This window comes from Vigna angularis, chromosome 6 (genome assembly GCF_016808095.1).
Source record: "Vigna angularis cultivar LongXiaoDou No.4 chromosome 6, ASM1680809v1, whole genome shotgun sequence".
Taxonomy (NCBI): domain Eukaryota; kingdom Viridiplantae; phylum Streptophyta; class Magnoliopsida; order Fabales; family Fabaceae; genus Vigna; species Vigna angularis.
This window is the reverse complement of record NC_068975.1, coordinates 14,513,833-14,538,869: the sequence shown is the minus strand read 5'-3', so window position 1 is coordinate 14,538,869 and position 25,037 is coordinate 14,513,833. Positions and strand designations below refer to the sequence as shown.

General features: G+C 38.4%; 2 protein-coding genes across 2 annotated transcripts in view; one reads left to right on the top strand and one right to left on the bottom strand.

Annotated features, from left to right (window-relative positions):
* Positions 1 to 152: 152 nt before the first annotated feature.
* LOC108347795 (uncharacterized) lies at positions 153 to 983 on the bottom strand. The gene is made up of 2 exons (XM_017587210.1): positions 798 to 983; positions 153 to 755 (listed from the first exon to the last, which is right to left on the bottom strand). Exons 1-2 carry the CDS (start codon positions 981 to 983, stop codon positions 153 to 155), a joined length of 789 nt encoding a protein of 262 aa, XP_017442699.1.
* Positions 984 to 11,104: 10,121 nt separating this feature from the next.
* LOC108347796 (dipeptidyl-peptidase 5) overlaps positions 11,105 to 25,037 on the top strand; it is a 31,333-nt gene continuing 17,400 nt past the window's right edge. The window contains exons 1-7 of the mRNA XM_017587212.1: positions 11,105 to 11,442; positions 12,184 to 12,371; positions 12,938 to 13,042; positions 13,161 to 13,232; positions 20,608 to 20,755; positions 21,526 to 21,608; positions 21,772 to 21,827. Coding sequence (XP_017442701.1) covers positions 11,105 to 11,442; positions 12,184 to 12,371; positions 12,938 to 13,042; positions 13,161 to 13,232; positions 20,608 to 20,755; positions 21,526 to 21,608; positions 21,772 to 21,827 — 990 coding nt within the window. The remainder of the gene's footprint in view (positions 11,443 to 12,183; positions 12,372 to 12,937; positions 13,043 to 13,160; positions 13,233 to 20,607; positions 20,756 to 21,525; positions 21,609 to 21,771; positions 21,828 to 25,037) is intronic.

The following is a 25,037-nucleotide window of genomic DNA, read 5'->3' as shown; positions in this document are numbered from 1 at the left end:
CAAGCATAAAATCTATCCAACTCTCTTATTTCCAAAACATAAGCAAAAGCATGATTACAAGCTAGTTTCTAAGTCATAAAGTTTGTTTTTTATGTCAAAATTAAGTCTAAAAATAACAGTTTTTCAACTGTTATCACTTGACACCATAAAAATCAATTTGGATCAACCAACTCCATGACTGTGGAAAGGCGTTGCAGCTCACCACCCAAATAATTCTTGAGACGTTGTCCATTGACTATCCAACTTCTTTGTGGGTCTTCAGAGGATGGATCTGTCAACTCAACTTCTCCATGTGGAAAGACATTCTTGACCATAAACGGACCAGACCACTTGGACTTCAACTTTCCATGGAAAAGTTTTAGTCGTGAATTGAACAATAACACTCGTTGTCCTAAATTAAAGACTTTTTTTATCAGCTTCCTGTCATGATAAAATTTCACCTTTTCTTTGTAATTCTTGGAAGAATCATAGGCATGCAGCCGCATCTCCTCAAGCTCAATAATTTGCTTTATCCTCTTTTCTGCAGTATCACAAGGATCATAATTCAAGAATTTTAAGGCCCATAGAGCTTGATGTTCCATCTCCATCGGAAGGTGGCATGCCTTTCCATACACCCTTTGGAAAGGAGATAATCCAATAGTTGTCTTCATTGCGGTTCGATATGCCCAAAGAGCATCATCTAACTTCTTAGACCAATCCTTTCTTGATAAAGCAACTGTCTTTTCTAGAATCCTCTTTATTTCCCTATTAGAAACCTAAGCTTGCCCATTTGTCTGTGGATGATAAGGTGTAGTTACCTTGTGTCTCACACCATAGTGCTTGAGTACCTTTGCAAGCTGAAAATTGCAAAAATGAGATCCTCCATCACCATTGAGTACTCTAGGTGTTCCAATCCGGGAGAAAATTTGCCTTTTTAGAAATTTAATAGCAGAATCATTCTTGGGACAAGCTAGAGCTTCAACCCATTTACTCACATAATTCATTGCTACTAGTATGTATTCATTATTGAAAGATGGTGGAAAAGGTCCAATGAAATCTATGCCCCAACAATAAAAAACTTCAACCTCTAATATGCCTTGCAGTGGCATTTCATGACGTCTGGAAATAGTACTTGTCCTTTGACACTTATCACAGTTCCTGGCATGATTATGAGCATCTTTAAACAGAGTAGGCCAATAAAATCCTGACAGTAACACTTTTGCAACTGTTCTCACTCCACTACAATGCCACCCATAAGGTGAGTCATGATAGTGCCATAAAATTCCTTCCACTTCTTCCTTAGTCACACACCGCCTCAGAAGATTATCTGCTCCAATTTTGAACAAATAAGGATCATCCCAAATGAACTGTTTGGCATCATGTAAAATTTTTTTCTTTGTTGTCAATTGAGATCTTCTGGATTACTCGTGCAGCTTTGAAATTAGTCATATCAGCAAACCACGACCTTTGTTGGATATACATGAGTGTTTCATTTGAGAAGGATTCCCAAATTTCTGCTTCCTTGCTTGTGACTTCACTATTAACCAATAAGGATAAGTGATCAGTGATGAAAAAATCTTAAAGCCCCAAAAACGGAGTAAAAGACTTGTTAACCCTCGGCAAGTGTAACCGAATCGTATCAAGTAATAAACCTGGTAAGACCAAGTATCATTCTCCCAAAGGACTCACGACCTAGACACTTATGTGATTTATTTATGAATTAAGACTTGTGAACAAATTGTTGTAAGTTTCAAACGCAAAAGACTGAAAAGTAAATATGTATGCATGTGATGATCAATGGGCAAGAAGAAACAAAACACGTGAATTTAAATATATGGATGAATATGTTGTTGGGGTTTATCAATTTCCTCCTATCCACTCTCTTGTATTTAGGAATTCATCATTCTTTTCATTAATGTTAATGCCACTTTCTAAATTACTTAAAACCCGATGTCTCGGCGAAGAAAGCCTATCCTTAATTATGAGTTCATACAATTCCTAGCATCCCTAATAATTATCTCTGAAGCACAGAAGCTTAAAGGCAACCAACTATCATACTCCTATGTCTAGGTTAGTAATATACTTTTGGGAGAGATTCCCCAGATCTAGATTTCCCCATGTGTCCATATCGAAAAAACCAATAATCATGACATCGAATGAGTTAAACAATGCATGCTTTGAGAAAAGAGGAAAAACCCTAACTATTAATGAAAGAAAGCATGTATCATAAAGATGATCTTGAAGAACAAATTCCATACAAGAGAGTTTCTAAGGATTTACATTAATTCCCCAACAACAAAATAAGTTTAGTTCACCATATTCATGGTGAAACTAGATGAACTACAATGGAAAAGTGAAAGAATGGAAGAGATAGAAAAACCCGAGAAAGAGAAGAGGAGAGTCGTCACCATCTCCAATTCTACCCCCAAGGGGTGAAAAGTGTGTTTTTGCTTCGTTCCAGCCAAAGATCCAAACCCTAGGACGTCCTAAAGCTTATATACTATTCTAAAAATACAGAAAAGTAGGCCCAAGCCCATAAAAGTGCCGCTCAGCTCTCCACATCATTAAAATCAGTGCCTTCCTCCATACAAAGAGCAAACTAGCACTGCTCTCCAACCCATTCAGTACCCAAAAAGTTGTTGATAGAGTTAGGATCATACCTAATAGCATGGCCTCTAACATAGCTTAGGTACTCCTCAGCCGGATAATCACCCAACTTTCTTGCATTGGTGTAAAATTCCTTCACCACTGCCGTGTTGGCTGGTGCAGGGTATGTGGCCAATCTCCTCCAATTTCTTCCCATCAGTTGTTTTCCAAACTGAGGAGCAAAGTTAGGTATCATTCCAGCTTTCCTCTCCATCAGGAGTCTCCTATCGTGAACAATCTTAAAATGCTTCTCATGTTTGCGAGAGAGGAGTCTACTAGAATGAGGTTGTTCAGGTTCCTTGTCTTTCCTCTTGGAGGCTGTGGTCTTCAATCTTTTGCCTGAAGAGGATGCCATCCCTACATTAACAAAAATTACAAAACCACAAAACATGTTGTTAATCATTAGTAAACCATAAACAACATCCCAAATCCATGCTAAACCACCGCTGAGGGTCACAAAAACCCCTCAGCGCAACCAGTGCACCAAGCCAGCAAGAAAAAGAAGCCAAAAACCAAGTCTGGCAGAGTCACGCCCAAGGGTAATTACTGCTGAGCAGCGATTCTGCATATTTTGAAAAGTTTCATTTTTACACTTCCTAACTCCACCCACAAGCAATTTTCATACTTCCAGACCAAAATCAAGCATTTTAGTCGGTTCAAATATCAATTAATTCATCAAATCATGCATAGAAATCAAAATCCCTAAAGAATCATGCTTTGAACATCCAATTTCATACCAATTTATGCTTTCAAGAACCCTAAAATGAAAAATGTTTGACTTACTTGGGTGGAGATACTAGATGAGTAGAAAATGCTCAACAAATATGAAGAACTCAGCCCCAACAACAATGCTCTCTCCAAACCCCAAACTTAGGTGAAAAACTAGTGAGAAAGTGAGTGGAAGAGGGATTTTGTAAAGGGGGATGAAGGGAAAGATGTAGAAAACTCTTAGAAAAATGTTTAAAAGTGTGTGAGAGGAAATCAATCTGAAAATGAACCCAAAATCGCACCCTAGGGTATAAAAATACCCTAATGGGCTCGAGTCTCGCTAAGGGCGACCCAAATAAAGTTCTGCATAAGTACCGCTCAGCGGTAATTGGCACTGAGCGGCACTTGCGTGAATTGCTCTCTTTCTTCCTAGCTTGCCCTAGGTGCCTAATACTCATGCCTCTCACTCACTCCCTGCATTTAAGTTCTCGAAACACTCATGCATTCAATTCCTATCATGCAACTAAAGTAGAATCAAAACAAACAAACAAAATATAGTAAATCAACTGGGTTGCCTCCCAGGTAGCGCTTGTTTAACGTCACGAGCCTGACCCAAAATCCACCAACACCCATCAGTAGGTGTAACAAACCTGTTAATAAACCTAGTATCCTTCAATAGATACTTAACCACCTAGCATCCATCAGTAGATGCTAACCCAAAAAGTTTCAACATAAAAGTAATGTCCAAAATTAAAAAAAAATTACAACCAATATCAATATAAAATAATGTTCTTAAATCAACTGGGGTGCCTCCCAGAAAAGCGCTCTTTTAACGTCATTAGCTTGACCCAATAAAGTTCAAGTTCCATCTTCAATGTTGGTGTTCATCATTTTGTCATCACACCAACTCATCAACTACTTCCGGTCCACCTTTTTTACTCTTCTTGAATGTGGAGATTCAATTTCTATCACTCCATCTTTCTTATAGTCTTTAACAATCCGCAACCTGTTTTTGAATTTCACATGTTTACCAGGTTTAGGTTGTGCTTGCCTTGAATCATCATGAACCGTCCTTCCTTTGCTATCTTGATCTTCTTCCCTATCCTGAAATAAGAAACAATTTTTACCTTTGAAGCTTGGCTTTGCATCTTGAGGACTAGTCATGAGTACATCTTGATATGTAGGTTTATAACTAGTCTCTGTCTGTTGTTCCTCTTTGAAGACATCAATAACCACATTTTTATCTCGGTCTTGAAACACCACTATTCCTTCATCTACATCAACGATGACTTTAGTCGTTTTCATAAACAACCTTCCAAGAATAATAGGAACCCTTTCATCCTTTATCTCTATCACCACAAAGTCAACCAAGAATTTTAGTTCTCCAACACAAACCATAACATCCTCTGCTATACCATACGGATTCTTTGAAGAGTCATCCGCCATTAACAGATTCATCTTTAAAGGCTTGACTTTAAGATCACCCATTTGTTCAAGTAAACAATAAGGCATTAAATTAACGCTTGACCCTAAATCAAGTAGGGCTTTATTTACCTTTTTCTTTTCTATGATACATGGAATAGTGAAACTTCCTGGATCTTTCTCTTTTGGAGGGAGTAGCTTTTTCTTGACCGCTTTGTAATCATTTGTCTCCTCTACTCTATGTCTTTTCTTTGTGGAGACTTGTTCCATGGGCTTCGTACAATTTGCAATTTGTTGCAATATCTCCTTCAAAGGTAAATCACCCTCCAATTGTTTGAATATTTCTGTAAAATGCTCAAATTGTCTCTCTTTCTCTAATCTCTCATAATCCGTTGGAAAAGGAAGAATATCTTCAATTTTTATCTCTTTTCTCTCTTCTTTCTCTTTTCTCTCTACTCTCTTTTATTTCTCTTCTTTCTCTTTTCTCTCCACTCTCTCTTCTTTTTCTTCTACCTTATTTTCTTTCTCTTCTTTTCTCTCTAACTAAACTCTTTCAACATTCACACTCACTACAACTTTACACTCTTCTTTAGGGTTAACCTCAGTATTAGTCCCAAAACTCTTATCAGGCCTTTCTTCCAACTTCTTAGTTAACTGTCCGATTTGCATCTCCATACTTCTAAGAGTTGCTTGAGTACTGTTATGATTGGAGATGGTTACCTGCATAAATTGGTTAAGAGTTTCTTCCAACTTTGTATGTTTTTCAGTGAGTGTAGACATCTGTTGCCATAATGATGGTTGTTGTTGTGGCCTATTAAATTGTCTTGATTGCCCAGCTTGTCCAGATTGTCCCTGACCTTGACCCATGCTTGGGTGAGGTTTCCACCGTTGGTTGAAATTACCTTGGCGATATGGAAATTGATTATTCATGAAATTTACATCTTCTAGGGCCTCCACTGGAAAAGCACATTGACCATTGATATGGTCACCACCACATAGTTCACACATTTGTTGTTGAACTTGAGCAACAGTTTTTAATTCCTTCGACAATTGAGCAAGTGTCTTTGCTAGATTTTCCAACTGTTGAGTTATAACTTTATTCTGAGCAAGCAAGGCATCAGTTGACTGCAATTGTAGAACCCCTTTCGGTTGAATAGAGGCTCCTCTTTCACTGTGCACTTTGTCATTTGCAGCCATGTTCTCTATCAATTCTATTGCTTCCTCTAGAGTCTTACATTTAATATTACCTCCAGCTGAGGCATCTAACATCAACTTGGTTTGTGAACCAAGACCTCCAAGGAAAAGTAGAACTACTGCTGCTTCATCAAAACCGTGCATGGGAGTTTTTCTCAAAAAACTTTTGTACTTGTCCCATGCTTGACCTAATGTCTCCTCCATGCCTTGTCTGAAAGAAGAGATCTCTTGCTTCCCTTTGTTAACTTTAGATTGTGGAAAGTATTTGTTTAAAAACTTTGCAACCACAGCTTCCCATTCTGTAAAACTACCTTCTGGATAAGAATTCAACCATAACTTAGCATTGCCTCCCAATGCGAAAGGAAACAAGCTAAGCTTGATTGCTTCATCTGGCACTCCATTTATCTTTACGGTGTTACAGATTTCATTGAAGGTGGTGAGATGTTCATACGGGCTTTCATGTGATAGCCCATTAAACTGATTGCTTTTCACCAACTGTATCAACGCTGGTTTCACCTCCATGTTTGTAGCATTGACCCTCGGTCTTGCTATACTATTAAAATGTTGAGGGCCAACAAAAGTGGTGTAATATGCAAGAGTCCGTCTACCATTATTCTCCTCTGCCATATTTTCAGTGCTATGGTAAGACCTTTGTGGTGAAGATTGTAAGAGTATCTCAGGAGAAGGGAATAGTTCTCTTGAAGTTCGAACTCTCCTCCTCCTTCTACTTTCGTCCAGGCCTTCAAGAAGAGGTTCAGAAATCTTTTTGCTTCTAGTCTGAATATTACCCTGCATACACAAGGAAACAAAACCCTAGAAAAATTTTGTTAGCACAAAAAGATAGAAAAGAGAAGAGATAATCAAAAGATATAATTGAAAAGATAAGAAGATAGAAAATAAAAACATAAAATAAAAATCGAAAAAATAAAAACAGAAAATAAAATAAAATAAAATAATAACCGAAAATAAAAACAGAAAACAAAATTCACAACAAGTCAAAAATAATCAAACATCACATAATAGACTAGTTAAACCAAAGTCCCCAGCAACGGCGCCAAAAACTTGATGAACAAATCTTAAAGCCCCAAAAACGGAGTAAAAGACTTGTTAACCCTCGGCAAGTGTAACCGAATCGTATCAAGTAATATACCTGGTAAGCCCAAGTATCGTTCTCCCAAAGCACTCACGACCTAGACATTTATGTGATTTATTGATGAATTAAGACTTGTGAACAAATTGTTGTAAGTTTCAAATGCAAAAGACTGAAAAGTAAATATGTATGCATGTGAATTGAAATATATGGATGAATATGTTGTTGGGGTTTATCAATTTCCTCCTATCCACTCTCTTGTATTTAGGAATTCATCATTCTTTTCACTAATGTTAATGCCACTTTCTAAATTACTTAAAACCCGATGTCTCGGCAAAGAAAGCCTATCCTTAATTATGAGTTCATACAATTCCTAGCATCCCTAATAATTAATTCTGAAGCACATAAGCTTAAAGGCAACCAACTATCATACTCCAATGTCTAGGTTGGTAATATACTTTTGGGAGAGATTCCCCAGATCTAGATTTCCCCATATGTGTCCATATCGATAAAACCAATAATCATGACATCGAATGAGTTAAACAATGCATGCTTTGAGCAAAGAGCAAAAACCCTAACTATTAATGAAAGAAAACATGTATCATAAAGATGATCTTGAAGAACAAATTCCATACAAGAAAGTTTCTAAGGATTTACATTGATTCCCCAACAACAAAATAAGTTTAGTTCACCATATTCATGGTGAAACTAGATGAACTACAATGGAAAAGTGAAAGAATGGAAGAGATAGAAAAACCCAAGAAAGAGAAGAGGAGAGCCGTCATCATGTCCAATTCTACCCCTAAGGGGTGAAAAATGTGTTTTTGCTTCGTTCCAGCCAAAGATTCAAACCCTATGACGTCCCAAAGCTTATATATTATTCTAAAAAATACAGAAAAGTAGGCCCAAGCCCATAAAAGTGCCGCTCAGCGGTATTAGCACGTTTCACTTCTTCCCCTCAGTGCCAGTTCTCCCCTCAACGGTGCCAACGGGTACTGAAAAGTGCCGCTCAGTGGTAATGGCGCTGAGCAGTACTTGCTGATTCTCTTCTTTTGCACTTTTTGTGTCCTTTTCTGTCTCCATCTCTTTCCTACTTCACTTCTTTCATCAAATTCATCTTTAAACTTGCAAAAACAAGGAAATCAAGCATAAAACCTGTCCAACTCTGTTATTTCATATAATTCAACAAAATCATGAGTTCAAGCTAATTTCTAAGTCATAAAGGTTGTAATTGAAGTCAATTTTAAGTATAAAAATAACAGTTTTTCAACTGTTATCAATCAGCAATTACATTTTCACTTCCCTTCTTGTCACAGATTTCCACATAAAATTCTTGTAACAAAAGTACCCATCTAATCAATCGTGGCTTGGAATCCGGCTTGGTTAGCAAGTACTTTATAGCTGCATGGTCAGTGTAGATAATCACTGGTCGGTGTAGATAATCAATGGTCGGTGTAGATAATTACTGGCATCACACATCAACTCAAAATCTTGATTCCAATCAGGAGCTACAATTACTAGAGCAGGAATCAATTTTTTCTTCAAAACATCAAATGCCTTAAGGCACTCATCATCCATCACAAATGGTGCGTCCTTAATAAGGAGGTTGCTTAGTGGTTTGGCAATCTTTGAGAAGTCTTTGATGAATCTTCTATAAAAGCCAGCATGTCCCAAAAAGCTTCTGATTCCCTTCACATTGGTTGGTGGTGGAAGTTTTTCAATGACCTCCACTTTGGTTCTGTCAACTTCAATTCCCTTGGAAGAAATTTTATGACCCAAAACAATGCCTTCTGTTACCATAAAGTGAAAATTTTCCCAATTGAGAACAAGATTGGATTGGGTGCATCTTTTAAGTACAACATCTAGGTTAGACAAACACTCATGAAAGGAACTGCCAAACACTGAAAAATCATCCATGAAAACTTCAATACATTTTTCTATTAAGTCTGCAAAGATTGCCTGCATACACCTCTAAAAAGTAGCTAGAACATTACATAACCCAAACGACATTTTTCTGTAAGCAAAAACTCCAAATGGGCAAGTGAAAGTCGTCTTCTCTTGGTCCTTTGGATCCACCACAATTTGATTATATACAGAATATCCATCCAGAAAGCAATAGAAAGCCTAACCTGCTAATCTCTCCAGCATCTGATCCATGAAAGGAAGGGGAAAGTGATCCTTTCTAGTAGCATTGTTCAACTTTTTGTAGTCAATACACATCCTCCATCTAGTAATTGTGCTTGTAGGTATGAGCTCATTAAACCACTGTCATCCCACCTTTCTTTGGTACCACTTGTACTGAGCTTACCCATGCACTGTCAGAAATAGGATAAATAATACCAGCCTCAAGTAACTTTAGCACTTCTTTTCTCACCTACTCCTTCATCACTGGATTTAACCTTCTCTATGGTTGAGCAACTGGTTTGTAGTCATCTTCCATAAATATTTTGTACATGCAATAAGTCGGACTTATGCCTTTGAGATATGAGATTGACCATCCAATAGCTCCTATGTTGGCTTTTAGTATCTCAACCAACCTTTCTTCTTCTTTGGGAAAGAGATAATTACTGATGATAACTAGTTTATTCCCCCTTTCTTCTAGGAACGCATACTTCAAGTGTGGTGGTAACATCTTCAGCTCCAATTTGCTTTCCTTGACTTTTTCTTTTGTATTGATCTCTTCCACCTTATATGATGATTTTCTTGTGTAAAATAATTTCTAACCAGCTAATAAGTGTGAGTACATTTTAATTGAATTTTAAAAGTAATTATCACAAAAGTTAACAATTTTATCATCAACCACTCTCTAGTATTAAATGATAATCATGTAAAATATTTATTACCTTTCTATAAGCGTAAAATATATCTATTACTTTGTCTGCAGTCAACAAGCAAATGAAATCACAACTTTTTCTATCAAACATACATAAAATTGAATTATTTTTACTTAATTTTACGATTTTTTTTACATATATATTTTACTTTTAATTAATATATGCTATAAATATGATAGCTCCAGGTCGAGGCAGATCGGCGAGGAACCATGGAATCTGGCGCGGATCGAGCTAATGAACCGAGAATCAGTCGAAGAAACGATTTGAACCGTGAATCCTTAGGTTTAGTATCAGAGAAACAATGGAAGACGAACATGAAGATAACCCTAGATTTAATGGTTTGATCAGTGTAGATTCTAGGGTTGGGCGTTTGGGATGTTTTAATCGGTGGAGAGAGAGAATTCACCGATTGAATCGGTGGAATGGAAGAGATCTTAGTTCTAATTGGTCAAAAGTAAGGATAGGATTCGGTGAGGGTGAAATCTTGAGAGAAAAGCAAAGAAGATGGTGAAAAGGTGCAGAACAGGGTGCTTACAGTGGCAGAACTCTCTCGAGAGAGAAATGGAAGACAGAGACAAGAGCTCGCGATGGTGGAATGAAGATGTGGCTTGAATGAAGACGTGGAGAATGTATGACGCGAATTTAATTGGAAACGCGTGGCTAATGGATGCAGTGAGGACGTGGTTAAGGTGTTGGAGGCCGTGGATGACACAGGCCACGAGGAAAATGAAGATTGGAGGAAAATTCTTTAATAGAGAGGTTGAGAATCTAATTATGGAAAATGAGAGCACGAATGGTGTGAATGGAAGGTGGCTAGAGGGAATACTTTGGGATTCTCTAGCCTTGACTTTCAAGGTAGAATTGTTCTGGAGTATTCTCAATAGAATAACAATTCATTATACTCAAAAGTTCCTTACAAGAGGTGGTGACATGTCTATGTATAAGACTAAAAGTCTCTCTTATCTATCACATGTCTAACACTTTTTATATATGCTTTAATCAAATAAAAAAAATAAGTCTCTCTTATCTTAGTATAATTGGGCTTGGGCCTGTCTATCAAAATATGTCATTTTTTTTACTGATTTCTATTTTACAAAAAGATATCATGCAATTTGTAAAATTTAACACAACTAAACGTGAAATTAATTATTTTTTATAAAAGAGAATGAAAAACACTTTTTTTAATTATTATATATAATATTTAAAGGAAACTGTAAGAAAATAACGTAGAATGGCCACGTTAGCCATTGCTGCTCTCACTCTCGCTCGCATTTCTTCTTCTTCCAACTTCTTTTTTTCTCGCACCTTCAATCATTTCACTACAAAGTGCGTACCTTTCAGAATCCTACATCAACGACGTCGTTTCTTCTGCCACAACTGCAAAAGGGGAATAGCATCTTCACCAGTCACCATCCCTTCCATTTCCGATAAAATGACCGCACCCTATGGTTCCTGGAAGTCCCCCATCACCACTGACGTCGTCTCCGGCGCCGCCAAGAGGCTCGGAGGCACGGCCGTAGACGCCCGTGGACGTCTCGTCTGGCTTGAATCACGTCCGGCGGAATCAGGGTATGTTTGAGTGCTGTTTGGATGATTTAAAATCACGTTGGAATAGCCGCTAAAGTGATTTTAGGTAAATGTTTGGGGTCAGTTTGATACAAACCTAGAAATGTTTTTGAGAGCTTTATTACTGTAAAAAACACTGTATTTTTATGACAAATGTTCTCAAAACACTTGTAACTTGCATCTAAACATGTTCTTGGTTTTAGCATGATATGTCCTTAGTTTCGTTAACAGGGATTGATTTCGGATATTTAAAATTGATTTTGAGAAAGAAAAAAACGTTGCTTTGTGTTGAATAAAACAATTTGTATTTATTGACTAATGTTAAGTTCCTTTTAGAATAAATAATCTACACCTAAATTACTTCATTCCAAAATTAGTTGTAACTAAAATCAGTTTTATAAATTTAATTTAATTGAAAATTACTTCTCCAAATAGTCGTCCAAACAAACTAACTGACAAATACCAAGTGCCCGCCCTTCGGCTTATTAGCTTGGACAAAACCTCGATAAAGTTTTAGGTGTTTTTGGTGATGTTTTTACCAATAAAGTTTTACATCGAAGTGATGCAATTTGCAGACCTTATTACACGCTGATTACATTTAGAGCTCTAGTCCTAATTGAAAAGTAGCACAAAAATACCCAAGCATTTTACCTTTTGGAGTTTGGAAGTTGGAAAATGTGAAAATTTTAAACTCTTGGAGTTTGCAAATTCACCCATTTATTTTGGCTATTTCCTGTTTTTCAGACGGGGAGTTCTTGTGGTTGAGGCAGAAAATCCGGGAGGTGAGGCTGTGGACATTACACCTAAGGAGTTTGGAGTGAGAACATTGGCTCAGGAATATGGAGGTGGTGCTTTTACTGTTTCAGGGGATGTTGTCTTTTTTGCAAATTACAAAGATCAGAGATTGTACCAGCAGTCCATCAGTTCTCTGGGTTAGTATTGCAAGCATATAATTTCATTATCAAATGCCATATTTTCCAAAACAATGTTATGGCATGTTATTTGACTGGTGGAATGGAAAGGATCAAAAGGAATAAGGTTAATATTTTATGATGGGATGGTGGAATAATTAGTTGTTTCCGTTTCATACTGGCCTAATTGGAGAAAAAGCAAATAGAAGAATTGGATGGAATGGGATTGAATGGATTCTTACTTTTTTTATTCCATTTCTTCCTATTTTAAATGATCCAAACATCAACAATTAATGTAACCATCTGAAATTCCTCCAATCCACCACTTTCAGTAAACATAAATGGCATTTGTGTTTGTGCCCTTTGGATTAATATGTAGACTTACTCTTATATGTCTGCAATATATTGTCATTAAATTTTTATTTATTTATTTATTTGTGTTGTATTTAACTTTGGTTAACATATACAGATTCATCAGAGATTATCTGGAAATATTGATTTAGTGTCATGTCATGTTATCGTCAAGGGTATATATTTAAAGCAATCTTCTTACTAGGGCTGGTATTTTATGCTTAATTCTCTAACAGATGTGCCTCCCATACCTCTTACTCCGGATTATGGGAGCCCAGTAGTCAGCTATGCTGATGGAATATATGATGGACGCTTTAACCGTTTTGTCAGTGTAAGGGAAGGTAAGCAGTCCAGAAAAAAAAAAAAATAATGTCGTTGACTTATGTCAGAATGTTCCTGATGTTTTTATTTGTTAAACCATTTATTTATTTGGTCCTAAATGTATGAGCATCTTGCTAGATCGTCGAGAGAGTGCTCAAAATCCATCTACAACAATTGTATATGTAGCACTTGGAAGCAAAGATGTTCAGGGTAATAATTTGTTTGTTCTAGTGAATTTATTCTGTGAATAATGAGTCCTCAATAATGGCCTGTTCAATTTGAGAAAACATTTTTATTTCAAAATTGCTGAAAATATTATAACATTTTCTTTGTTTCCTGTTGTCAATGATTTATATAGGAACTGTTGAAAGCAATTTTTTTTCTTTCTTATTACCTTTTCCTATACAAAGAGAAAAATAGGAGGACAACAATCAATGATAGCTAAGAAAATTATAAATGGGACGAGGGTTTCGAGTGGAACAAGTACCTTTTCTAAGAGCAATAGGCCATGCTGAATCATTTGCACCAGAAGGCGTGGGAGGAGACGACTAGGGAGAAGAATCTAAAGTAGGAGATTCACCATTGTCTTGGGGAGGCGGACTATCCATTGGAGCCCTGTGTGGCATGATCTCAGTATGTGGAGAAACGAGTTCAGGAGGATTGTGATCAAGACTTGGAATGATAGAGATAGTGGAACTATTTGACTCAGCCATGGAATAGGAAGGACCTGTTGGAGGATAGAAACATCCTGAACAGATGGAGAGAAGTAAGGAGTTTGTTCAAAGAATGTGACATTGGCAAACATGTAATACTTCTTAGTTTCAGGAGAGTAACACCGATATCCTTTTTGAAGTCGAGAATAGCCTAAGAAGACACATTTGAGAGCGCGAGTAGAGAGTTTGTCTAGACCTGCAGACATGTCATGAACAAAACATACACAGCCAAACACTCGGGGAGATGTATGAAAGACATGATCATTAGGAAACATAATGGAGAAAGAAATTTTATTATCAAGAGAGGAGGAGGGCATCCTATTAATAAGATAACATGCAATTAAGATGGCATCCCCTAGTGATGGACAAGAATATGGGCACTAAGCAAAAGGGTACGGACAGTTTCAACCAAGTGTCTATTTTTTCGTTCTGCTATACCATTTTGCTGCGGTGTATAAGGACAAGTACACTGATATAAGATACCATGGGAACTCAAGATGGCAGAAAAGGAGGATGAGAAATAGTCTTTTGCATTATCACTTCTGAATATTTTGATTACTTGACCAAATTGATTCTTATTTTATTCAAAAAGATATAAAGATGGCTAACAATTAAGAACGATTTTTCATAACATAAACCCAAGTACATCTTGAATATTCATCAATGAGGGTAACAAAATATCTAAAACCAAGGAAGGAGATACGATTAGGTCTCCACATATCAGAATGGATGATGGAAAAACTAGAATTACATATTGATTGAGACCTTTTAGGAAAGGAAGATCTAACATGTTTTCCTAATTGACATGACTCACATTCTAAGCTCTGGAGACTACTAAGTTTAGGACACATCTTTTTTAATTTGGACAAATGAGGATGGCCAAGTTGATCATGTAGCAGTTTAGGATTAGGAGCAACAACACAGGACACCCTTGGATGAGGTCCAAAATGGTATAATCCACCAGCTTCATATCCTTCTCCAATCTATCTCCCCGAACCGCGCTCTTGTATAACAAGATTTGTGATCAAAGGTTATTAAACAATTTAACATTTTGGTCAACTGGCTTAGGGAAATTATATTAAAAGGACAATTAGGGACAAAAAGAACAAAGTTGAGATTGAGGGAGGGAGACAAGGAAACATGACCGACTCCTTTGAAGGAAGTTTTAGATCCATTTGCAAGGGTTATGAAATGAGGTTTTTCTCGAAAGGAAATAGATGAGAACAAAGAGGTATTATTAGAAATGTGATCAGAAGCACCTGAGGCAATTACCCATGAATTTTGACCTTCCATTGATTGAGAAACGCAGGTTGTGGATGTACTGGGAGATTGAGATGGTTGTTCCAAACTGTCAGACTTTAACCTTAAATACTCTTGGTATTCATCCTTGGAGAACTTAGAAGTAGAATTTTCAGTCTTCGTGGAAGTTTCAGTCTTCGAAATATTGACAGTTTTGGAAGGGAAACCATGTAAGAAGTAACAATTCTATTGAGTGTGACCCATCCTTTTACAGTATGTGCATTGAGGACGTCCACGACCTCCTCGTCCTCCTCCTCTAGTGCCATGTCCTCCTTTTCCTTGTTTGGCAACCATGACAGATGGTTCCACTAGTATATGCCCTTCTTGAGTTTGAGGTACCGGGACACGCAGAAGGCGAGTGGTCAATGTTTTCATGGAGGGGATCTCATGACTGATCAGAAGTTGATCTCTGAGATGATCAAAATCGAGATGTAGGGCACGAAGAATCTACACACCATGTAAAATTTGTGTAGTTTCATTTTGACATCCTCTAATGGGTCCGCTTCTATAAACATCCTGAGTTCTTCGACAACAGATTGGGCTTTAGCCATGAAGGACACCATATCACGATTTGCCATTTTGAGAAATGCAAGCTTGTGTGCAGTGTCATAGAGACGTTGAATATCGTTGGCATAAATGCTTTGAGCTTTCTTCCAAAAGGAGTGACAAGTTTTTGAAAGCCCTTAGAGATATAAGAAGTTTGGGTTCCACTGATTGCCATAACCGGGCACACAACTGGAAATCTTCTTGTTTCCATTGATAAACTTTTTCTGTAAACACATGGCTTCCATCTTGCTCAAGGTGATCATAATGCCCTTGGCCAAGGAACCACATTTCAACTGCAGCAGACTATGATAAATAATATTTTCCATTTAGCTTCTCGGAGGTAATTGATGGACTTCCGGAGAAGGAAAGAGTATTGCCAGACGTCATTTCTAAAGAAGACGAATCGTACCAGCGAGGAACACGAAAACCCTAAGGGTTTAGACAGACGGAACTATGACGGTGGCTTGCAGCAGCTGGCTGCGGACGGTGGTCAGTGGTGTTGGACGGCGGCGGCGGACAGTGGTGGCCGATGGCGGGCAACGACGGACGGTGGCGGGCAGCAGCGGACTGTGGCGCTAGACAGATGCTACGAGACAAACACCAGAGCGGGTCCCGCTCTGATACCAACTTGAGAATTAAAATGTAAAATAATTCTAGAGGGTTTGATTGATCCCTCTCATAATCTTCTATTTGTAAGAATAAATTGATACAAGAGTACATGATAAATAGGGTAACCTTAGACACAATATAATCATGATAAGTAGGGTAACTCTAGATACAATATAATCATGATAAATAGGGTAACCCTTGACAAAATATAATGATGATAAAATAGGGTAACCCTTGACACAATATAATGATGATAAAATAGGATAAATATCCTAACAAAAATAAAGTGAAATAAGGTTTCATTTTTCATTGTTATTTTTGAAAATAATAAATGAAACACTGTCCGAAACCAAATAGGGGTAAATGCTGTGGACAACAAACCTCTCTTGTGAGCAAACTTGATTCATCTCTTGTTTTATTCATGCAATCAACAATCGAATTTGTAGACCTACAATTTTCTAACCATTGTAGTCAAACTAGACAAATTCAGCTATAATCGACTAACCCATTAATTACCCATAAGTGTCTAACGGATGATATATTAACTACCCATAAGACTCCAATGGCTAATTCATTAACCACTGCCCAGTTTATTTTAACAAAACTCTCTTGTAAACTTAAATGTTTCTTTTACTCTTCATCTCGATTTTTCTATTCTTCATCCCGACTTCCCAAGTGTAGTAATTCCTCTAACACTGTGCTTGCTCCTATCATGACTAGTCAGGTTCTTTGCTTCTTTCATGACTGACTTATCCCTAACCAGGTTCTCTTTTGTCTCTATGGACGACGTGTCATTAACTAACTTCTTGTCAATAGGTCTAGCTCCTTTTGAGAGATTGAACCATGCCCATGTATTGTTACGCTCAATCACATTGATCTCCTTGTCCATTTCAAGTTGCTTCTTCTTATCTTGTACTTCCAGTGCAACTCTTACATCTTTTCAGTGCTTTCTTCTCTCTAAGTTAGCTTGTAAGATTGCATTGCCTCTAACCTCCTTTTCAATTCTCTGTTGCAAATCACTTTTTTCAATCCTTAACCATTGTCTTCGCACATGTTCGAGTTATTCGAGCCGTACAAATGCACCACTGAGCTTTCTAGACACCTCACTAAGCTATCCGAACTCTACACTTGCTCCACTGACTTATCCAAGTTATCTACATGCTCCATTGAGCTACCTAGGCTCCCCACCAAGCTATCCGGGTTGTTTACCTACTCCATCGAGCTATCCAAGCACTCCATTTGCTCCACTGACTGAAATGAGCTATGTAGACACCCTACCAAGCTAATCGAGCTGGCCTCATGCTCCACTGAGTTGTCTTGGCTATCTAGACACTCCACCATGTTGAACGGGCTATCTACATGTCTTGACGGTCCAACCTACTTGGTTATCTTGTCGAGTTCTTCAGTTTCATATGCTCGGCTCCCGAGCTATGTGCCATCATCAAGAATGCCACTTTTTCTTCAACATCTTCTGTGAGGTTGATTGTCTCTTCCTTTCTATTCTCAGATCGATAATCTTTTGCAAAATGTCCGGCCTTTACCACACTTGTGATGGAAACCCATCTAGGGAGCTTGATGGAGATCCATCCAAGGAGCTACAACTTGAATCGGGCTAGGAGAATGGAAGAAGAAGAAGAACTTCTAATCTTGTGGAGAAAATAGATGCCTATAGTTAAATGAAAGCCCTTTGAGTCTAGTTTGCAATTAAAAAACAATCAACTCATTTGGATTTCTGTGAAGAAAGTGATGGAGACCTTTGCAAGCAACTTGATGAAGCCTCCATGGAGATGAAGATAAATGAGTGGAAGCCATGAACTGATGAAGGAATTGGTGCGTATAGAGTGGTTTTGGGATGTTCTTGAAGGAGGCTAGGCCAACCTACAAGTAAAAGGGTTAGGAAGAGTTTTTGTAGAAGATAACCTAACTGAACTTAGAAGAAGAGAGAATGCAATTTGGCATAATTTCACTAATGTTTATTTCCATGTTCAGTTTACAAATGGTGGAACACTCATTTTATAGGTGAAGGAGAGACTCAAGGAAGGAACTAAGTACATGAACCTAAAAAGAATACATTGAACTAAAAAGGTTCTTGAAGCTTCCAATGTCCAAGGGGGATGAATGGGAGCCTTCATCTTTGAAAGAGACTAGATACAAATCATGGGAGCCTTCTCTCTCTTCAAAGGTAAGCCTAAAATGTGCGCTCTCCTCCTCCAAAAACCATATTGACGAAAGACGCTCAAGAACTAGCCCAATTGACAACATCTTGGCAGTTATGACATTTACTGATTGTTTTACTCATAACTTTCTTCACAAAACTCCAAATCAGCTAATTGTTTTTTTTTTGTTGGAAACTAGACTCAACGAGCTTCCATTTGACTATAGGCACGTATTTTCTGGACCTTTGAGCTGAATGCAGTTAAATTTCCAAAATCGTTGACATTTACTAAGTTCCCTAGATGGGTAGGACCTTGGCCCAAATGCAAGGTCTAAAGAAAGACATATGTACATATTTACAAGGCTTAAGAGAAGGGAAAAACAAGCTTGAAACACCATCTCCACAAGATTAGAAGTCCTTGAAGTCTTTCTTCTTCTTCCATTCTCCTAGCCCGATTCAAGTTGTAGCTTCTTGGATGGATCTCCATCAAGCTCGCTAGACGGGTTTTCATGAGAAAGTTAAGTAAAATAGCCAACAAAGGTCAGAGCTGCTTGGTTGTTGTCAATTGGGCTAGTTCTTGAGCTTCTTGCGTCAATATGGGCTTTGGAGGAGGAGAGCGCACATTTTGGGGTTGCTTAAGTGTTAAGGTTCTTCTAAAAAGATGGAGAAGGCTCCCATGCTTTGTATGTAGTTTCTTTTAAAGGGATTGGCTCCCATTCATCCCCCTTGGACATTGGAAGCTTCAAGAACCTTTTTAGGTCAATGTATTCTTCTTAGGTTCATGTACTTTAGTTCCTTCCTAGAGTCACTCCTTCACCTATAAAAGGAGTGCTCTACCATTTGTAAAATGAACTTGGAAATAAATATTAGAGAAATTATACCAAATTGCATTCTCTCTTCTTCTAAGTTCATGTATGTTGTCTTCTACAAAGGCTCTTCCTAAGCCTTTTACTCGTAGGTTGGCCTAACCTCCTTCAAGAACATCCCAAAACCACTCTACACGCACCAATTCCTTCATCAAGTCATGGCTTCCACTCATCTATCTTCATCTCCATGGTGGCTTCATCAAGTTGCTTGAAGAGGTTTCCATAAATTTGTTTGAGTAACAGCCCTTTGCATAGTGGACATACTTGCCACACTTGAAGCACTCAACATTTGAATTGCTTGACCGACATTCTCTCCCTGGACCTCGTCTTCTTCCGTGCCAATTTTGTTGACCAGATTATCCTTTCTCTTCTTTGTGTCCTCGACATCTACCACCAGGACCAATCCCTCTACTACCTTGATATCATCCTTTGCCTTAAGTATTCTGAGCCTCTCCCTTCATGAGTGTCGATTAAGTGGCTCCACCTTCTTCTTCCATTGCTCATGTGTCTCAAGCGACCTGACAAGCTTTTCAACCGTGAGTGTTAACAGGTTCTTGGACTTCTCAATTGCGCACTCCACGTTCTCGTAGTCGTTTGTCAACAACCTCATAATCTTCTGCACAACTCAACTAGGGGGCAACATCTATCTGTTTCTGCTGAGTTGGTAACTTGAGTTATGTACTTGGCTACTACTTCTGTCTCCATCCTCATGCTCTCCAACTCACTCCTAAGTGTTTGAAGCCACACCTACTTCACTCGGTCATCCTCCTTATACGCCTTCTCTAATATATTCCACAGTTCTTTTGAAGATTTTGCACTTGTAATCTTCTTAAAGTCGAACTCATCAACAACCCAATACAAAAAGTACAATGCTTCCTTGTCCTTTGTGCATGTTGCTCTGAATGCATTATTCTGGCATTCATATAACCCTCGGTGCTTTTTGGTTCTACGTGGCTATTTTCAACCATCTCCCAATTGTCACACTGTTTGTAGGACCGGTTATCTCACTCTTTCTTTTTCAAATGCTCAAGCACTCTTTTTTTCCTACTCAAGAACTCGAGTTAACTAAACTTTGATTTACCTCTTCTTCTCTTCGTTGTTTTATTTATGCAATCAATAATACAATTTATTGACCTACAATTTTCTGATCGTTGTACTCAAAAATAGAAAAAAACGGCTATAAACGACTAACCCATTAACTACCTATAAGTCTCCAACTACTAATACATTAACTACCCATAAGACTCTAACATTAACTACTGTCCATTTAAGCTTATTCTAACAAATATTTCATTATCGCTTGTTAAAAGTTTTCATATATTGGGTAGTTTCCCTTTCTTGATGACTGTTTGGTCATGTAATCAATATTATGTCTAACTAGATTGTGTGACATTCAGAAGCCCAGGTACTAGTTAGTGGAAGTGACTTCTATGCTTTCCCACGTCTTGATCCAAAATGTGAAAGAATAGCTTGGATTCAGTGGAGTCATCCATACATGCCATGGGATAAATCAGAACTTTGGGTTGGCTATATTTCTGAAAAAGGGTGAGTAGAACTCTAATAAAATTGAAATTTGAAAAAGTTAAGTTTTCTTATCATGTTTGTCACGTAATTGAAGTGACAATGAGATACTCTTTAAGTTCATATAATGTGTGAGATTTTAGTTTCTTTGTATTGATTACAAGTCTATTTATGATACTGATAGGGGATTAAAAGTATATGTAAGAAGGAATAAAAAAGGCGGGAAGTAAAGAAGTCAGTTAGGAGTTTGTTAGAAGTATATGAGAGTATAAATAAAGAGTTTGTTGAGAAGGGCGGAGGAGGAATGGTTTTGTATTGTTTAGTGTGGGGGGGTGGGGGGGTTGGGGAAGATTAGGCTTCCTTGATAGCTGTGGGAACAATTGTATTCTTTCATTCACTAAATACAATCAGAGGTTATTCACTGTGTTGAGTTTGTCTGGTGTGTGTTTTTACTCATTTTCTTGACTTCTTGATTAAAGAAGTCCATCAGATACAGTTTCTTGTAATATGAACAACTTATATTTTTTGCAGATATTCAGTTCTTTTTTGAATCACACAGTGCTAATTTATCACTTATTGATAAAATTGATACTCTTCATAATTTTCATGCAATTTTTTTCGGATATGATGATTCATAGATTTTGTTTCTTCCAGAAGATTTTTCCTGTTTCCATCCATTTCCGACTCTTCTTCTGGATCTATTTTCCTAGTTCCATGTTATAGTTGGAGTGGTTGTTTTCTTATTATATACCATGTTTCAACTTGAAGCTTAATCATCTTATGGTTCCATGCAGAGAGATCTACAAGCAGGTGTCTGTTGCGGGGAATGATCCTGCACTGGTGGAGTCCCCAACTGAGCCCAAGTGGTCTTCTGATGGTAAATAAAAATGTTATTTTTAGTTTTTGTTTATCAAATAATTTATTTATGGGTTCTTTTGTCATTGAATGTTATTAATTCAGAGCTTACCAATTGATTTGAATGGAAACCTTTGTTATGATCTATCTGCGCATTGTGATTTATTTTATTTTTAATTGAACAGGGGAGCTGTTTTTCATCACGGATAGGGAAAATGGTTTTTGGAATCTCCATAAATGGGTAATTCTGTAACTTTTATTTCTCGCAAAAGCATTTGTGTATATAGTGGGTTTTTATTTACTTTTGGTTCTCTAATTTGTACACTGATAAATACACATTATACTCTGGATAATTTTATATGGAAGGTCGAGATATATATTTTTTGGTGGCTTGATGGATACAAATTGTTATGTTACTCGTAAAGTTCATTGAACAAGTTTATGTTTTTGTAATGTAGGTTTGTTACGTTTCTAATTAGGAAACCCAACCACAATGCACTCTCACACACACAGAACACCAGAAAGAATGAAAGAATGCTGTTATTCACAAGTAATCTCAATGTACAATGAATGTCACGAGAGCATAACCTCTCTCAACAGAGTTCCTAGAACCTATTATGTATCTTACAATCACCAAAAGTCCTCTACCCTTTTCTAATAGAGGTATTTATAATACCAGCTCTTCCCGCCCACTTACTAACAACCACTTAACCATAAAGACAATTAAGTCATCTAGTTCTCTCCCTCCTCTTGTAAACTAACCAGGGTCTATCATTACCCACCGCCCCATGTTCAACCTTCTCCTCAAGGTTGAATTTTGGGTATTGATCACGTATGGTAATGACATCCTCCCATGTTGCTCCATCACGGCCTCCTTCTTGCCACTCAACCAGCACTTGTGGAACTTCCTCGTCTCCCCTTTTTATTTGCCTTCGGTCAAGAACCTTAGTAGGCCAATAAGATGGCCCTTCCCCCTGCAGATATTCAGGCAGCTCCTTCTCCACAGTCCTTTCTCCCACAACCTTCTTCAACTGGGAAGCATGGAAAACCGGGTGAATACGAGTTGATGTTGGTAGCTGGAGTTTATAAGCCACTTTCCCCACCTTTTGTTCAACCTGATACGACCCAAAATATCGGGCCACCAGCTTAGCGTGCAGTTTAGATGGCATCTATGTTTGTCTATGTGGCCTAATCTTGAGATATACCCAATCTCCCTCTTCAATATCTGCTTCCCTCTTCTTATTGGCTTGTCTGACCATGAGTTCTTGTGCCCGTACTAAATGAAACTTCAATTGTTGCAAAGCTTTGTCTCGTGTCTATAATTCTTGAGCAACTGCTTCCACAGCCGTTTCCCCTGGGATAAACCTGTGTAATGATGGGGGCTGTCGGCCATAAACCACCTCGAAAGGAGTACATTTCGCAGCTCCTTGGAAACTGGTGTTATACTAGTATTCCACCCAGGGTAAAATCCCACTCCACCCCTTCGGTTGTTCCGAACAAAAGCAACGTAAATATCCTTCCAGAACTCTATTTAATACTTCTGTCTGTCCATCTGTTTCTGGATGGTAAGCCGTGCTCATTTGCAGTTGAGTTCCTTGTCTCTTGAATAATTCTGTCCAGAAAATACTCATGAACAAAGGGTCACGGTCACTTACCACCGAAGCTGGTATTCCATGTAATCGGACCACTTCCCTTATGAACACATTAGCTATGGTACATGCCGAATATGGGTGTTTGAGTGGCACGATATGGCCATATTTGCTTAAGCGATCTACTACTACCATTACTGCATCATACCCATTCGACTTTGGTAGTTTAACTATGAAATCCATACTGATTTCTTCCCACACAACATTTGGAATGGGTAGTGGCTACAACAGACCCTGAGGGGAAGACGTGAGATACTTATGCTGCTGACACACTACGCAACCCGCCACATAATCTGCACTGTTTTTTTCATTCCCACCCAGTAAAGTGACTGGGCCACCCTCCTATAGGTTCTGTATATCCCTGAATGTCCCCCAGTCTGGGTTAGGTGGAACTCGTCTAGTAGTTTTGGAATCCACGTTGACTGAGCTGACACCACCAACCTTCCTTTGTAATGCAACCTCTCATTTTCTAGCGTGAAAGAAGGGTGAGTCTAGGTCTTTCTTGATGTCTTCCATTATCTTCCTCAGATAAGCATCCTCCTCTACCTCCTTCATCACCTCTTCAAAACTCTGCCAATAGGGTTTGGACAGCACCTTCAGTTCTTTTTCCCTTTCCTCTGATTCCTCCATTCTCCTGGACAGGGCATCTGCTGCTCTGTTAGTCTTGCCGGCTTTATAAACTATTTCGAAATCATACCCAAGTAGTTTGGCCAGCCAATTTTGCTGGTTTTGGGTCGTGATTCTCTGCTCCAACAAATGCCGCAAGCTCTTTTGGTCGGTGTACACTACAAACCGCTGTCCCAACAAGTAAGGTCGCCAATGTTGTGTGGCCATCACCAGTGCCATAAGCTCTTTCTCGTAGATCGATTTGTTTAATGATCCAGTAGATAAAGCTTTGCTAAAATACGCTATAGGCCTCCTGTCCTGTGTCAAGACTGCTCGACTCCTCCTCCCGAGGCATCACATTCTATGTGGAATGGCTTCTGAAAATCGGGTAATATCAGTACGAGTGCTGTGGTCACTACCTCCTTCAATCGTCTCATCGGCTCTTCCGCCCTCTCATTCCACTTGTACTCTCCCCTTTCTTCAATAATTCGGTCAAGGGTTTAGCCACCTTGCGATAGTCTTTGACAAATCGACGGTAATATCCCGTCAATCCCAGGAACCCCCTCAATGCCTTCACATTCCTCGGCCTTTCCCACTCTACCACTGCTTTAACTTTGCCTGGATCCATCTCTACCCCCTTCTCTGAGATCAAGTGGCCTAAGTATCAAATCTGGACTCTTCCAAATTCACTCTTCTTCTGATTGGCGACCCAGCAATTCTCCTCCAACCTCCCCAGCACCATCCCTACATGTTTCATATGCTCAGCCCATGTTTGACTATAGACCAGAATATCGTCGAAGAAGACTAAGACAAATCTCCTTATGTAAGGTTGCAGTAACTCGTTCATGGTGCTTTGAAAAGTCGATGGGGCATTGGCAAGCCAAATGGCATTACCACAAATTCATAATGCCCCAAATGTGTTCTAAAGGCTGTCTTCGGTATATCTTTCTCCCCCATGCGTATCTGGTGATATCCATATTTCAGGTCCACCTTAGAGAAGTACTACGCTCCTCTCAACTCGTCCAACAACTCTTCTATAACTGGGATGTGAAACTTGTCGGGGATCGTGGCGAGATTCAAGGCTCTGTAGTCCATACAAAATCTCCAAGAGCTGTCCTTCTTCTTCACCAGTATGACAGGACTGGAATATGGGCTGGTACTTGGCCGAATTACCCCAGTTTGTAGCATATCAGGCA